The following is a 17037-nucleotide window of genomic DNA, read 5'->3' on the forward strand; positions in this document are numbered from 1 at the left end:
ACTGGATTTGGCATGTGTTTGTTGTTCAGGAGAAGCAGGACCGTGTCCTGTCTAGGATGGGCTGGGATGACAATAGTTTTAGTTTATGGCCCTCCTGATTCCTGTAAAACCACTTCTCTCTGGGAATAGTACTTCAGTACTTCTCTAGCTACTGATGCAAATTAAGCCTGGAAATGAAAAAGTTAACATGAGTCAGCCTCTATGCATTCATTTTAAAGTATTTTATACCAATCACAAGTTAGAACTCGTTCAAGTAGTCTCACTTAAAATTCAAAGAGGGAGGTTGTACACACTTAGTCACGCACAAAAAACTGAGTATTGCTTCATGAAAAGAGCAGCTAGCCACCAGCCACGTCATTGAACCGTTGACTTATCTATCTTTTCTGCTTATTATTATAGCAAGTCTTACATTTCGTAGAAGCCCCAGTAGACTTTATAACAATTAACCTTGCTTCATTGGGTGATTTTGTTAACTGAAGGGGGCAGCTCTTTTTAATAATACTGTTCAGCTAGTACAAATCCAACATTCATTTGGGAAAACTGTGTGCAGGTGCTTGTGTCACTGTGATGCTTAAAGCGCTCTGTAGCTCCTTTTTCCTTTTACTAGTACTGTTTATATTTCCTTCTAACATTTTAAAAAAGATTTTAAAGTTAATATGCAAGTTGAAAGAGCACTCGGCTAGATTTCTAGATTACTAATGTTTTTTTCATATGTACTTCTCCCCCAAGTCCGCTGTCCCCCTATATACGTTTTGCAGGTTGTATTTGAAGGTGGAATCACTGACATAAACACATAGCCCCTAACTACTTCAGTATATACTGCCCTAAAACAAAGATACCTCTTACCTTATCAAATACTATTATCATGACAATAATGTTGAAACAATCATATTTAGAAATATTTGTGCTTTAATTTGGCAACTTTCTTTTTTTTGGGGGGGGGGGTCAGCTGAGGAGCTTGAACTCTGGGCCTGGGCACTGTCCCTGAGCTCTTCAGCTCAAAGTGAGCGCTGTACCACTTGAGCCACAGAACCACCTCTGAACTTTTCGAAGTAGTTTATTGGTGATAGGAGTCTCATGGACTCTCCTGCCCAGGCCGGCTTTGAACCATGATCCTCAGACAGCCTCCTCTGAGTAGCTAGGATGATTGGCGTGAGACACCAGTGCCCAGCTTTTGGCAACTTTTTTGAGTGCAGTCTAGTTAGCCATAACATATTGCTTGTAGTTTTATTGTTCTTAGACACTTCCACTCTTCAGAATAAGAGAATTTGTTTTTCCTTTTTCTTTAATCTGTGTCTGCTAAGCCCCTCCACTGGAATGTGTATCAACAGGGCGCTAAATGTTTCTGAGGCATTTGACATGAAGACTGTCCTGGATCTTAGTATTTTGAGGTCAAAGAAGAGCATCACCGGCCCTGTGTAGGGGCCGTAGATCCTTAACTAAAAAGTAGATAGAACCAAACTCACATTTTCTTTGAGATCTTGGATGTCTTCTCTTGGTGTCATGTCTCTAAGTGAATAGTGGTTTTAGTCGCAGGAATTTTTATTGAATATTCTTTATAACGTTATGATTTTTCTGAACAGTAAACTTTGAAGGTCTTTCCTCACCTCTTCCAAAGAATTAGAGTTAGGGGGGGCTGCTGGTAAGACTCTTCCAGTCCTGCCCCGTTCCTCCCCCCGTTTTTAATGCGCGGATCCTGAGGCTGAGGTCTTTCACTTAAGTCTGGTGTTCTACCGCAGCTCCAGTTCCAGCTTTTTGGTGATCACGTAGCGATAATCTTGCCTGGGCTGGCCTCAAACCTTGATCCTCAGACCTCAGCTTGCCGAGTAGGTATGAGCCACCTAGGCCCGACTGCTGCTCTCTGTTGATGCGAGCCACTGGGCAAAGGTGTTGCCAAGGCTTACTTTTGTATTCTGGCTGTTCTCCATGGCACATGTCTTTTTGGTTTATTTCCCCTCTTGTTTTTTCTGCCCTGGTCTGGCCCCGTGCTGTCGCTGACGTCTCCTCCTCCAATGTAGGAACGCATTGCCTTTATGCTATACTCTCACTGTTCTCTATCACTAATCTCAAATGTAATCATTTCTTCTTCAAGGCAAATGTGCACTAAAGGACATCAAAGTCCTTTATGGTACACTAACTTATTATTTTAAAATGAAGATAAGCAAGGATATAATTGAAACATAGCTGTAGGTGATCTGTCTTTTTCCTGTAGCTAGAGCATGCATTCAAGAATTGTAGTAAAATCTGAACCAGATCTGAGTATGCAAAGTCATTCTAATTGTGGCTCACATCTAGGAGCTGTGCATTGGCGCAGGGTGTAATTATTACAAACCTTTAATATTCCTTTGGGTCCCTGCTTGAATTACTATGGTTAATCTATGGCTTGAAGAGATTTGTATTTATTAGCTCTGATTTACATAAACTACTTGCCTTTTCTGGTATGAGAACTTTATTTGTAATGGTTGATTACAGGGGGAAAGTGTTTTGAAGATTGAATCCAGAGATGTGTTGGCGTCTGAATCTACCTTCTCCTTGGTACTTTTTCCTAAGGTGGGCAACTTAAGCCATCTTCCATCTGTGGAATTGCTTGTGAGTGGCAGTGTAGCAACACTGTTAATGCGAGTCAGGTGGACTGCAGTTTGGAGCCTAGGCTCTCCACTTCATAGCATTTTTACTTCAGGTAACACCACTAATATCTTTATGCCACTATTTGGAGAATGCCATGTATAAATGAAGTAATACACACAGGGCAGTTCCTAGTATTTTAAACTCAGTCGGTGTTTGTGGAATGATGCCACTTTCCTTTCTGGAAGGCTCACTGAGGAAGAGTAAGCAAATGTGTGTGTGTAGGGGTGATCTGCATACACCATAAAGTTGGTGTGATTAGAAGTGAAAAATACTAAGCCGGGCGCTGGTGGCTCACGCCTGTAATCCTAGCTACTCAGGAGGCTGAGATCTGAGGGTCAGAGGTTCAAAGCCAGCCCAGGCAGGAGAGACCGTGAGACTCCTATCTCCAATAAACCACCAGAAAACTGGAAGTGGCGCTGTAGCTCAAGTGGTAGAGCGCTCGCCTTGAGCTGAAGAGCTGAGGGACAGTGCCCAGGCCCAGAGTTCAAGCCCCACGACCGACGAAAAAAAGAAGTGAAAAATACTTCTCAATTTGGAAGGCAAGGTATAGCCACAATATTGTGGTTGCATTTAGAAAGTTCCTATTTTCCCTTTAGTGATAAACCCAAGAGCCCTTGAAATAGTCCTCATAGTCTTCCTTGGGAGTGTTCTCCCTTACAAAGGAGGAGATTAGGACTAGTGTAGTCCTGAAATGTTGGAAAGGAGTAAACTGCAGGAAGTGAGGGGTGAGTCCGAGGGTCTCAGCGGCCTCTGTACTCACTTCAGTTCTCCACAGATTCAGGAAGAAATATGCGGGCAAATAAGGAGAGCTAGCTAGACTTTGAAAAAGAATCTTCAAGTGTTGGTATTACTGATCAGCAGTTCCGTCCCTTCCATGTTGGTATTACTGGTCAGCAGTTCCGTCCCTTCCATGTACCGAGCACAGATGTGAAGATGTTGAATCTGTGGTCAAGAATGGTAACTAGCCGGTAGAAACGTGCTTACAGTGCTGACCTTACCAGCAGGGTGGAGGAGTGGGGTATAGACACTGTGTTCCAAGAAGGCTTGGCCAAAGAGCCCAGCATTCTCTCAGCTGAGGTCTTTAATGGGGGAGCATCTGGTCTAACAGAGAGCTTATGCCTCTTAGGTTGTTCTGTTGTGATATGGACAAGGTTCTCTATCGTTTTTCAGTGGTGACGATTCTTCCTCCAGGATCCCCGAGGCCTTTTATATCTTTCAAGCCCTGCTTCATGACTTTGGAAATTGGGGCTTGTTCACTTACTTATGCCAGCAACTATCAACATTTGGGGGCTATAAAAGTAGTAGTGTTGTGTACAATATGTGTGCACCAGAATGTGAGACTTACAGAGGGGAGGGAGGTTCTTAGCCATACGTGTTTCTTCGTAATTTTTCCATCTGAAAATGAATGCCCCTCAAAAGGTGATTTCTAGAGATGACCTCTAGTGGCCACATGCTTTCTTTCACACTCTCTTAGTTTTAGTTCATATTGCTTATAAATAAATCTGTTTGGTTAAATTTAGCTATTCTTTCCAATACCCTAAGATAATAAAGTAAGACAATATTTGTTCCAGTCATTTTCCTTTTATTGCTTAAATTTCACTTCTGAATGAATGATCTTTTCAAGTTTCATCACTAAGTGGAAGTTAGCCAAGTGTAAGTTGTCAGCTCAGGGTGATGTTGTCTGTCTGACTGTACTGGTGTTCTTCCCGTCTCCCTCTCACACATGGTAGTCTCCTTATGAATTTTTTACACAAGAAGATGTATATTAAGGGATCCATACAAACATTAGTTGCTGCCAAAAACAGAGTTGTTTCTTTAGCAATATACAATTGATTCTCCAGTTTACAGTCAGTCTGATTGTGGGTTTGGCTGTGAATGTAGGGAACCCTGGTAAAATGAAAGGGAGCAAAGCAGACAGAAAAGACAGCCACAACCACAAACACTTTCCCCTCCCGTTTCTTAGTGCTCTTGTTGTCCTTACTTTTGAACTTTTTATAAGAATTGTATAGTTTCCTTGCAATCGCCACATAAAACAGAAACATGAGGACAAAAACAGTCCAGAAAATGAATTGACATATGTAATTCACCACTCGGTGCCATTTCAGTCCCAGGCGCCCCTTTAACGACACACACCTTTTTACCGATGATGGTGTTGCTTCTCCATTGTTCAGGATCATATTTGGTAGGGAGATGAGGAACAAAATGATCCAGATGAGGACAGAAATCATTTTTGCAAAAGCAGGTTTTTTAACAAAATATTTTTCAAAAGGTCTGACGATCTTGAGGAATCGGTCGAAGGCAATGAGGCCTAGCAGCACTATGCCGACATACATGGTCTCATAAAAGACCACAGAAGAGAAGCGGCACACGAAAGCCCTGAGCTGCCAGGGTCCCAGGGAAGAGTCGGAGAGGATCTTGAAGGGAAGCGTGAGCGTCATTATCAGGTCAGCCACCAGAGTGTTCTTGAGGTAGACGATGAAGGTGGAGGAGCTCCGGGTGTGAAGGAACGCCCGGAGGGCCAGGGTGTTGAGCAGGAGGCTGGTCAGGAACACCACCGTGTAGAGGGTGGGGAATACCAGCCGAGTCACCCTGGTGTCCCGGGGGCAGCTCCCAGACCCGTTGAAACTCGGCATCACTGTGGTGTCGTCTTCAGATCAGCGCCATACAGCAATACGTACATCAAGAAAGGAAAAGAAAGCTCTTCACACTTTGCAAATACTACCTTCTTAAAGTATGTTTTAAGCCTATTAACCACCTCTATTTATTAAATACCTTCAGTGTCTGGAAGATAGGCCTTTCTAGCTAAAATTTATAAATGCCTAGTGTGGTTTTGGTACTTTTTAACAGTGCTATTACTTTCAAATCCTTGTGAAGTTCAGATAACAGGTATCACATTTAACACAGCAACAAAACAAAACACCATTAAGAGGTAACATACATGTCAGATTATTGTATCTTATATGAATTCTCATGCTCATAAAGTAATACTGTTTGTTGAAACTATATTCTGCCTCTTTAAAGCAAGCACATTCGTAAGAAAAAATGAAACTCACCTTTGTTGGAGAGGGTCCTTAGTTCTCTGTCTTCTGATTGTGGCATTCATGAGTTCAGCCAAAAAAAGAGATCACGAAGCACGTGTTCTGCTTTTTTATACTGGGTTTCCTTCCTCATTTTCACTGTGTGCTTCTGTGGTGTCATCGGTTTGAAACTCATCGTGCTCAGCCCTTGGAGGGCTGGCCGGCACAGGGCTGCGTTTCACACATCACTCCACATCCACTATGATTTGAGTAAATTTAGTTGCTAAATTGTTGTTTTTTTCTCATAGTTACTATTCTGGCCTATCTTCTCAATGTACATATTCAGTGAGCTTTGAGAGCTTCTTGTACATGGTAGTAGGTGGTGGAATGATAAAGAAATAGTCCCAAATTAGAACCAACCAGGAGAGTAAGATCTGACTCCAACATCAGACAGGATCATCATCTGTATCCTCAGAGACTGGCTTTTCCAGGAATTTGTTTTCAGGAGGGTGGCTTATTTGTTCTGTAGATGTTTGTTTTAGTTATTAGTCCTGAGATCTATGAGAGAGAACATATTTTGTAAGAAGTAGGCATGCTAAGCCCTAACCTTTGGGGTAAGAATCCCAGGTATATCAGTTACGTGATACTCTGGGTTAATGAAGACCCCTCCAGCCCAGTCCCCTCTTCTGGGTGACAGATTTGAAGGCAGGCTCTGCCTCATAGCATTGCGATGATGCAATGGCTTGGGACTCTGGGACAGAGAGCACCTCTGTGGTATGCAGATTTGAGTGGAGATGGCACTTTTGGAACTCCTCGCATTCACCTTGTGTCTGTCAGGGGTTTCGTGACTCACCTGCGGCCAAAATCTGTGATGTTTCCCCTTAAGTCTCTTGAAGTATAGAGAAAGTTGTTGTCTACAATTGTGCCAGCCTGGCAGATAGGTGAAAGGAAAGAGGAAACTCAGAGATCTTATGGGGGATGTGGCGTTCATGGTGAGTTTCATTTCATATTCCTTGCCACAGTTTACCTTAGAGTTGGCCTAGACTGCAGGACTGGTTGATCAGACAGTTTTGGATGACTTGGCTTGGAATTTTGAAAATAAAAATTTATTTTCTCTTTGAACATTTTAAAATACAAGGCAACATAATGCCTAATAATTTGGATTTTCTATTCACAATGTATCGCACACTTTGTAATTTTTCTGTTCTCCTCAAACATGTTTTCCTTGGAATATAGAGTCAAGATTCACCAATGTGATAATAGATAAAATTTTTAGAATATTGGTTTGTTTGCTTAAGCTGAGGACAAAAACCAAGCATACTTTTAAAACTATGATTTAAAGGGTTTAACTTACCTAATTATGAATTTTGTACAGCTTGTTTCTCTGTTACCAAGAAGAAGATTTGGAATAGTTTCACTCTAAACAAGGGGAATTATGTACATGATAACTTCATAATATGAAAATGGGCTTTGGTGTGTGTGGGGGGGTGTTGTGGAGGTGGGAGGGAAGGGATGGTAGGGGGAAAACAAAGGAGGCGGCAACAATGAAGAAAAATAAATAAAGGCCATCTCTTGCTGCAAAAAAAAATCAAAGTGGGAAATCACATGTTGTTTGAATTTCAAAATGCCAGTGTGTGGGAAACTTTCAAAAGGGGAACTGACAAATGGTGCTCATATCTGGATTCACAGAAGTGTGAGAGTTTCAGAGTATCGGGCCTTGGTAACTATATTAACGACCCTCCCTCCCAGCCACGCCAGAGTGGCTGGGGGAGGTCTTTCCCCCAGAGGCCTCCTCTCCTAACCACCAGCCACGCTGGCAGAGCTGGGGGAGGTCTCCCCCTAGAATGTATACCAGGCCCAGGGCCTGGCTCAGTTTCTCCTCCTGCTCTGACTTTTCTTGGGACTTTGGGCAAGCTACTTATACTGTTGATGAACTAGTTGGCTTCAGTTTTCAATGTAAGTAAATAATCGTGTCTGCTTACAAGAGAATAAAGTTGACAAAATATTTACCATCTGCTCAGAATAATGCCTATCACATGTTAAATCAACTTGGAAAAAAATAAAATACTCCTACACGCGTGCAGATAGCTCATAAAAGACAGGAGAGTAGAGCCAAGGTGATACAACCAGAAATCCCAGAGTTTAGGAGGACAAGCTGAACAGGTGAACTCCTACTGGACCCCAAGCAGACGGCGCACCCTTCTTAGTAACCACCATCTTCACCACAGTCTGTAGAGACTGCCCCGTTGTAGTAATGAGAAAACTGAACTGGCAGAAATGAAGCGGTTTTCCCCACGCCCACTGCAAGCCTGCCTGGCAAGATCCAAGCCCTGCAGGGAACTAACTGCCCACGCGCCTGCTGCAGAGGTCAGGGAAACATGGAATTAATCGTTCACCAAATGCTGGAGTTCTTGATCTGGGACTTACAGCTTGAGGCATGAAAAGGAATCATCTAAAGGCTTACTGGACTTGTCAGACTTTCTGCCACAGACTTAAGTATGAGGTGGAAGAGAAATTGCCAAAGCGGCAGATAAGGGAATACAGGAGATACAATAAAAAGTGGGATAAATTGCCCACTAAATGTGAATAAGCTGCTACTTGTAGCGCTGGTCTTCGTTGGGATGTTTCCATTGCAGCAGTTATGTACGTAAATTAACTAATTAGTGAGTCAGTGAGTCAGGAGGTCTGATGACTCCAGTTGCTGTCTGTCGGTCCCCTTGCAGCTTTCAGTGTGCCTGCAGAACAGTAAACACATGCATCTGATGTTATGGTGCGCGTCAGCCGTGAGAGTTATCACCACGACTTGCTTTGCAGCACAGAGAGTGTGTGTGGTTTGGTTCAAGTCTTGGTTTGTCCCACCGAGAGCCGGAGCCACCTGGGAGAGGAAGTGCCGCACCTGGCGGAGGTGCCCTTGGCAGATTTACAGGTGCTCAGTCCTGCACTGAAGGTTGAAGCTAAGGAGATGATGTGTGCATTTGGGTAACAGTGTCGAAGCTCAGCAAACTTCTCTCTGTTACAACCTGCTTTCTGGGTTTCTGCTGACAGTTTATGTAGATATTGACATTTGAGGATGGCACATACTTGAGGAACATGATGTTACATGTTTGGTTCATATTGAAAATATCAGCTGTGGCCTTTCTCTGTGTATTGCTCATTAAATACATATAATGGAAGTACATTTAAAAATATCAAATGAGGCTTGTGTGAAACCAGGTCTGCCCTATTTTATGGGATTGTGTGCCATTTTCAGAAGATTGCCAAAAGCATGCAATAAACCAGTGTTGGCAGCAGTGCTGAAGTGGGTTTGATTTGTAATGTTTTTGGAGAGGAAGGTGACTTATGGTGACCAGAACCTTTGAACAAAGAAATTACAACAAAATGAAGACAGAGTGAATGTGGGATTTTTATATTATACACACAAATCAAGCAGGTAATCCAAACAGTTCAATCATATGCCTCTTATTAGCGATGCAGAGCAAATCTGTAGTTACATTTAATGCATGTTTCTTACCAGAGCACAAAGTTTGTTAACTCAAAGAGCAGGTATCTCCAGAAGCTAATTCATAAAGGTAAATGTCAAAGACAGTATTGTGTCTGTTGAAGTTTTCAAGGTATTAGTGAAACCTCCTATTCTAGTGTTAAGGAAATATTAATAATATTCTTTAGTATTAGACTGTCATAAAGGTAGCTTCTCTTACTTCAGTAATTTATTCACTATGACCTTTATTGGAATGGTATTTTTAAAATCATAATCATCTTAATAACAAAAAAAATCAACTCCATGATATAGCATTTCATTTAGTTTAAATCTTTGGGGATTTTATAGCATTTAACTTGTATTTGTACATCTTTGAGGTTTTGTAGTAATAAATTTCTACTTTATATACATGGTATATCCCAAGAACTTAAACTTTTATAATATCAATCAGCAAGGATTTGATTTGGTAACTAGGATGTATATAGCGTATTAGTATGGTTTTGGGGTAGACTATTCTATCAAATTTATCATTTTTCTCATCTGACAGTAGAGAGAACAGGACTGTGGCTAATGTGCCTGTGAAGAATTCCAGCCTTGTGACTGCCCATTCGCCGCCCGCTTAAAGCAGGAGTTCCATGTCCTTTTGTCATCGCCGTTGTGCCCGCTCTGAAAATCAGGAATTGCGTGTTGTTTGGCATGGCTACAGTTTTACTGTATGGAGCCAGCCCTTTTCTGCATTTTAGGATAGTGTTTATACTGGAAAAGTAGATGAAAATTACTTTTGTGGCTGTATGTCCCTTGTTTCAAGAGTGATCTTAATTACCTCAGGGGTTTCTAAGTCACTGTTGATGTATTGAAGGAACCGGAACCCAGCAGAACAGCAGTTCTCTGGAATTTCTTTACATTGGTGTCTCCTCTGGGTCACTGCCATCCGGTCCTTTTTTCCTGTTTTCTCGGGATAATGAGGTTCTAGATTTGGGACACTTCAGCATGCCTGTCAAGGAATTTCTGAAGGACTTGCAAAGGAAAAAATAGATGAACGGATCCAGGCATGCATTTAAAGACGTTAACCACAGAGTGCTCTCTTTGACATAGAATAGAGTGTTCTCTGAAGCACAGTCGAAGACGTCTCGGGTCTGGCTTAGGGTGTAGGGAATTCGGGCAAAATGGAAAGGAACAAAGCAAATAAAGAACACAGCAATGATGATGAAAACCTTGACACTCACCCTTTTCCTGGGGACTTTCCCTACAGCCCTGGTTCTCACATGCGACCTGTAGAGCTCTTTGGTAATGAGAGTATAGCAGACAATGATAATGAAGAAGTTAATCCAGAAAATTACTTGACAGATGTAATTGACTATTTCATGCCAGACCAGACCGAATTCTGACTTGAAAAAGGAGCATTTTTTCACGTGAATGTCTCTTGGCCTCCTGTTGGTAAGAATCATGTTAGGCAGAGAAAGTAAGAACATGAAGGCCCAGATGACAGCAGACAGAATCTTAGCGCCCAAGAGGTTGCTGGGGCTGGAAGTGTGAAAGGGCCTGGTGGTCTTTTGGTATCGATCAATCGTTATCAGCCCGAGGAAGGAAATGCTGATGTACATTGTGAAATAAAATACAACGGAGGTGACTTGGCACACAAAGGCCCTCAGAGGCCCGGGGCCTAGCTTGGCGTCACTAAGTATTTTGAACGGAAAAGTCAGAATCATGAGAAGATCAGAAATGACAGTGTTCTTAAGGAAGATAATGAAGTTGGATTTACTGTTGATTTGAAAGAAAATCCTCATTGCTAGGCTGTTTGTGATGAGTCCAACAAAAAACAGGACAGTGTAGAGCAGCGGGAAGAGGACTTCGGTGATCTCGTAGTCTCTGCTGCACCGGCTGCTGTTCCCAGGGGCCGGGGTGACGTTGGCCAGGGCTTGCATCTTCTCTGTGCTGCCTAGAGAAGGAAAGCAAGGGAGCTGTTTGTAGTCATGGTATTTGCTGTATCTCCACAGGGTCTGTCTGATGGTTACTGAGTACCAGTAGGACTGAACCCTAATGTCTCATTTTAGAGACATTCTATGATGTGACATTATGGATGCTTTGCAATTCTTGTCTGATTTTATTCCAAGCCCACTTGTATTTACATAGGAAATGGATATTTGGATGATACTGCATTTCTTACTTTCCTGTATCATTCTTACTCCTGGCTTTATTTATTTTAGTGTCATCAAAGGATTACAAGGAGAAATGATTGGATGTTAAATTAAAAAGTGGAAATTGTGAAAGCACTCTTGGTAAACTCACTAAACAAATCAAAGTGAGTCACAGAAAAACAGAAGTGGAAGTTATTCCTACCCTGTCTTCCTGTCCTCCATTCAAGCACCTGTTTTATAAAGTCCCATTATTTAGTCCCACGCATTTTGAATCCATGTGTACTTTATTTCCAAGTTGTTCACTAGGTTTAATTTTCACGTACATTTTCTAAATACACGTTAGTTACACAGGTGTATATGCACATTTACATATACTTGTGTGTAGGTGTGTGCATGTGTGTTCACCACGCCCCGCCCCTCAAGGCAGCCAGGACCACTGTGCTCCTAGACTTAGAGAGTGTACAATGGTAGCTGAAGTAAAACAGCAAAGCCAGGACCACCGTGCTCCTGGACTTAGAGAGTGTACAATGGTAGCTGAAGTAAAACAGCAAAGCCATGACCACCGTGCTCCTGGACTTAGAGAGTGTACAATGGTAGCTGAAGTAAAACAGCAAAGCCATGACCACCATGCTCCTGGACTTAGAGAGTGTACAACGGTAGCTGAAGTAAAACAGCAAAGCCAGGCCCACCGTGCTCCTGGACTTAGAGAGTGTACAGTGGTAGCTGAAGTAAAACAGCAAAGCCAGGCCCACCGTGCTCCTGGACTTAGAGAGTGTACAGTGGTAGCTGAAGTAAAGCAGCAAAGCCAGGACCACCGTGCTCCTGGACTTAGAGAGTGTACAGTGGTAGCTGAAGTAAAACAGCAAAGCCAGGACCACCGTGCTCCTGGACTTAGAGAGTGTACAATGGTAGCTGAAGTAAAACAGCAAAGCCAGGACCACCGTGCTCCTGGACTTAGAGAGTGTACAATGGTAGCTGAAGTAAAGCAGCAAAGCCAGGACCACCGTGCTCCTGGACTTAGAGAGTGTACAGTGGTAGCTGAAGTAAAGCAGCAAAGCCAGACCCTTCTCTGGCTTTGCAGGCTCTTATCACAACAGGCAGTTATTGGAAAGTAACAGCTGGCTTCTCAGCATACCATCTAGCATCTAAATCTTGAAACTTAACATGAACTTCAGATTTTTATTGCATCAAATGCAATTGATTTTACATAAAATATTCTTTATGATCAGATAATCATGTTGAAAGCAAATAAAAACCACACTACTTCCATGTAAAAGATTCAACGTGGCAAATGAAGTGATTCCAAATTCCCCAAAAAACCCTGGAGTTCACTTTTTTCATCCTTTAATTATTGAAAATAAAAATTGGAGTCATCAAGAGTGTGGTGTAAACCTTTGACCACTGTCACTAGTCACTTAATCCCCCTTCAAAAAAGTGAATAGAATCCTGTACTTTATTGACACAAGATCACTGGTTTTATAACCTTCACTAGTGCAATTTTTTGCTCTTGTTTATTCTCTGGCAGTCGAGCTCCTTTGTGAGTGCTCATTTTGCTAAATAGTAAAATATTTCACAAGTATTCTCAACATTTATAATATTACCTTTCTGCCTATATTTAAGTCTCTTTTTATAGTTAAGATGAAATAGGTAATACCATTTGTATTTTTATATCCACGCATTTTTTAGTGAAGAGATTAATGGTTCTTTCTGATACCACCATCAATATGACTCGCATTTTAATGTTTATCCCAAATATATTTTTGCTGTTGTTACTTAAGAATTACAACTTTAAGAAAAACGTGGAAGAAAAATTTACACATACATCTTATCTAAATATATGTATGTCAAATACTGACAGAACATTACCTGCTTGTGGTAGATTCTGAAGGATTTGTATGTCTTCAGTAGTAGTTGTTAGAGTGGCATCTGGTGTTTTCCTATTAATGTCTCAAGGTAGTTGCCAAACTTATTTGTGGTAGAGAATTTGCTGAGCTTTCATCAGTAAAGTCTTGAGAGTTCTATAGGGAAATGGAAGGAGAGAGGGAAGAGAGAACTTCACAATCAGAGATTTATCTGCAGCGTTGTGTGTGTACAGTGGACTTCCCATCTGTCTGCTTCTAGGACTTCTGCTTTTACTTCCTGGGAATGAGGACCAGAGCGGCCAGAAGTCACCTCTACCAAAAGTAATTTACGATGTTCAAGCTTTTCACCGAAATCTGCGGTAGCTGATGATTTCTAAGTTCATAGGTTATTTTCCATACAGATAATGAATCCATAAGTCAAGCATTTGAAGTCTGTTTCCTGAAGAAAGAGGCAAAAATCATCTTTTTCAGATGATTTTCACCTGTAAACATGCCATGCTTCACATTGGATAATGGGTTGCCTTCTAGCGAGTAATGACATTAACTCAGAATGTGGCCTGGCTAGGGCTGCTGAGCTTCTTGCTCTTGTTCCCTCCCTGGTTCATAATGCCATGATTCTAAATCTGTGTTTGATTAACCCCTTTGTAGGCTGAACAGTGTCTCCCCATTATAAATGGCCAGAATCTAAATTACATGAAAAAAAACAGTCCAATACTTGCTCATTGTATAATTTCTTCATGCTTTCTTGAGAAACTTAAATGTAAACAGTTTAGTTTTTTATGGTTTTTTTTTTTTACCTTAACTTTTAGTTTTGGGGGAAAATGGTAACATTAAATCAAGGCATCTTAGTATCACTATTATATACAGTTTTTAAATTTTTAAACCCAAGGGACAAAGATACGGTAGGAATGAAACTTGATGGTAGAACTTGTTTCTGCTTTACCTTTATGCCAATGTTGCTGCTCCCCTATGTTGAGACGAACCACTTGTACACCTAAGCCCAGCATCTCCAAGGTCACACTATATGGGCAGGTGCCTCTACTGTGAACACGTTTTGGTTGTTTCCTCTGAATTTTGAGCGTATGTCCAGAGTAGCAGCTCCATGTCACCTGGAAATGTGGTTGAAACGCGCGGGTGTGTGCGTGCATGTGCGTGTGTGTGCGCGCGTGCGTGTGTGCGTGCGTGTGTGTGCGTGCGCACATGTGTGCATGTGTGTGCGTGTGCGTGTGTGTGTGCGTGTGTGTGTGCGTGTGTGCACGTGTGTGTGTATGTGCATGTGTGCGTGTGTGTGTGTGTGTGTGTGCATGTATGTGCGTGTGTGTGTGCCCGCATGCATCAAGACCAATGCACTGATTCTACCTTCCAGTTTCTTTCTCCTTGATGGGCACATTTCCCTCTGTTGTCTCTAATTTTCTTGATTCCCTGTGTATTGTGAATCTTGACGAGAGTCCTTTGTCTCCTACCCCTGCATCATTACTCTGCTTTCCATTCTTGATTTCGGTATGAAGACTCCTCTGTGTGAATCATAGCTTTGAAGACAGCAGGATGCCGATTCCCTACACGTGGCGTCGACGTCCTCCCCAGCTGCTGCTCTCCGTGCTCACTCCTGGAAGTGCGGGCTTCTCTCCTGCTGCTGCTTCTCAGCTCAGACCCTGGCGTCTGGCTTGCTTTCCCCACCACCACCCTGGTGTGCCCATGGCCTGTGACTCCCCTGGACACTCTGTGGCCCTGTGTGTCTGTGCCCCTCCTCTGGTTGCTGTGTGTCGCCGGAGCATTGTCCACTCTGAGGCCTGCATTCCTCACTTGATGCCCTCATACTCTGTCCACTGTCTCAGCTCTACTTCTCTCTTCTAAAGCACGGTGAGAGCTTCCGCACCCTCTTAGGGCTGTCTTTATCCCTGACCTGTTGCCCGGCTTGTGCCAAATAATACTCACCATATATTTCCAGCTACCTCCAGAATCTTTGCCCTTATTTTCTCAGTGCTCCATGTGCTTTTTGGGGGTCTCCAACAAATATTTCTAGTGGGCTCGTATTGAAATCTAATGAGATGCATATTCTCTGTTAGATTTGGGTGCCCAAGATTTTCTTCCTTTTAGTATGTCTTAGGTTTTGTTTCCTAGTCCTCATGTCTAATACTAAGTATAGTTAATTTTGGCAGTGGGTACTTACTCTAGGCCTCCCTATATAGAGTGTAGTTCACTGGACATTTGTTTCTAAGACTTTCTATTTTTTCTTCCCCCCTCACTTTCCTCAGCTCTTGATCAGCTTAAGTGATCTGTAAAACTATTTTTTCTTATTTTTATCTCTGCCTCGTTTCTTTAGCTATATGTTTGTCCCCTCGTCTGCTTCAACAAATACTCAACAAATATTCAATGCCAATGGTGCTTATTAAGGAAGAAAATGAAAATGAAGACAGGGAAGACAGACTTTAAATACATGAAAATAACCTTTAAAAAACTGCACTGCACTGTGATAAATGCTACAGAATTCCCTTTCTGGTCCTTGGGTGGTTCAGTGCAGCAAAGGCACGGCAGTGCACTGGTGCAGCTTTGGGGCATTTGGTGACAGGAAGACACCGGCAAAGGTGGGAGCTGCCGGCGACTGTGGGGTCGCTGCTGTGGATGGGTGCCGTGGGGGTCATTCGCAATGGGTGAATTGGCAGCAGCGACCATGTGTGCAGTGTGCTCCTGACTCTCTGCCTTGCAAGGGCAGTGGCGTTGCTGATTTGTTGGGGAGGGAGTTGTAAGTGACCGGGCCGGGTGCAGTCAGAGTTCTCAGCCCAGCAGGGGCCATCGCTGCCCTGTGCTGCCGGGCCAGCACACAGGTCTGCCCAGGAAGCCTTCCCCTATAGCTCTACAGTAATACACGTGGCTTGACAATGGGGAACATTTTTCCTTGTAGTTTTCTCAGAGTTCCAGGCATGTGGATGCACATTCTATAGAGGTATTGGATAATGTAGCTAATCTGCGTGTCACCCTTCTCGTGGACATCAGTGTTGGTACCAGTTACGTGTGCCTCCCTGGAGTCACCAGGGCATACAGCGGGCGCGATCTGAGTTTCGCAGTTTTCTCCTGTTCTCTTTATAGGTCTGGGTATCTACATCCCAACAAAGGAAAAAAGCAGCACTCATGTTCTGTAACAATTAAAGCCTGAGATCAGCAAGCAGCTCGGCTCTTTCCTGTGTGCCCGTAGCTGCTTCATACAGCTGTTGTGTCTTGTGTTTTGAAACGGGGAATGGTTTCTGGGGAAGCACTCCCTCTGACGTGGTGGTCTCTCTCACTTTAAAGGCAGATTTAAACACTGGAACCCCGAGTGCTAGTGTGGGGTAGATAAGTCAGTGAGGCATGCAAGCAGTGCTCTTTTTAGTAAGGAGCAGTGTAAGGGAAGTGTGTGTCAAGGCCAGTGTGTGCCAGACGGAAAGGCTGACCAGATGGTGATAGAGACCCGGAGCACAGTGACAAAGCTGAGAGAAAATGGGGCTGCAGAAGCAACCTGCGGCTTGCGAGGCGTGTGCCCATGTGAGACTCCAGGCGAGCATCTGCCGGGGTTTGCTGTTGGTGAGGGCCATCACTAACGTGAGCACAGCGGTATTCGCTTACAGGGAAGAGCCCCGTGGGGTAAGCACCCAGCCTGAGGAAGCTGTTGAGCGAAGAAGTAAGATCAAAGCCAGTCTGAGAACAAGAGCACTTCCTACGCTACTTAACCTTGGTTGAGGAACTGCCGGTGGTGTGTGTGCATTTCTGAGGTTCTGTGACCATATGGGAAAAGCCAAAGCCAGGAGTGGGGGGCAGAGCAGACGGCATGTTTGCGTTCCCCCAGCTGCTTTACACCCAAAGAAGCCTTCACTATAACTCAGAAACACCATTTGGACACAAATACAGACGTATTCCACACAGTCATGTTGGAAGTGTGT

The 17037-nt window shown here is 43.1% G+C and overlaps 3 protein-coding genes across 6 annotated transcripts in view; 1 reads left to right on the forward strand and 2 right to left on the reverse strand.

The window, feature by feature from the left end:
- The window catches only part of Med12l (mediator complex subunit 12L), a 231938-nt gene that overhangs the window by 134480 nt on the left and 80421 nt on the right, over positions 1 to 17037 (forward strand). The window lies entirely within an intron of this gene.
- P2ry13 (purinergic receptor P2Y13) lies at positions 4196 to 5766 on the reverse strand. The gene is made up of 2 exons (XM_042665653.1): positions 5682 to 5766; positions 4196 to 5275 (listed from the first exon to the last, which is right to left on the reverse strand). The coding sequence occupies exons 1-2, from the start codon at positions 5725 to 5727 to the stop codon at positions 4290 to 4292; spliced, it is 1032 nt and encodes a 343-aa protein (XP_042521587.1). The 5' UTR covers positions 5728 to 5766; the 3' UTR covers positions 4196 to 4289.
- Positions 9036 to 17037, reverse strand: part of P2ry12 (purinergic receptor P2Y12) — a 51226-nt gene continuing 43224 nt past the window's right edge. For all 3 annotated transcript variants that reach the window (XM_042665655.1, XM_042665654.1, XM_042665656.1), the window contains 2 exons: positions 13128 to 13279; positions 9036 to 11062 (listed from right to left, as the gene is read on the reverse strand). In XM_042665655.1, coding sequence (XP_042521589.1) covers positions 10023 to 11048 — 1026 coding nt within the window. In that variant the 5' untranslated portion in view covers positions 11049 to 11062; positions 13128 to 13279 and the 3' untranslated portion in view covers positions 9036 to 10022. The remainder of the gene's footprint in view (positions 11063 to 13127; positions 13280 to 17037) is intronic.

The sequence above is a fragment of the Dipodomys spectabilis genome, unplaced genomic scaffold, assembly GCF_019054845.1.
Source record: "Dipodomys spectabilis isolate Male_0828 unplaced genomic scaffold, ASM1905484v1 ptg000340l, whole genome shotgun sequence".
Classification (NCBI taxonomy): domain Eukaryota; kingdom Metazoa; phylum Chordata; class Mammalia; order Rodentia; family Heteromyidae; genus Dipodomys; species Dipodomys spectabilis.

Coding starts and splice junctions, on each gene's coding strand:
- P2ry13 (XM_042665653.1), bottom strand. CDS start 5,727: ATGCCACAATCAGAAGACAGAGAACTAAGGACCCTCTCCAACAAAG. Junction 5,276..5,681: donor AAGGACCCTCTCCAACAAAG/GTGAGTTTCATT, acceptor GCTGATCTGAAG/ACGACACCACAGTGATGCCG.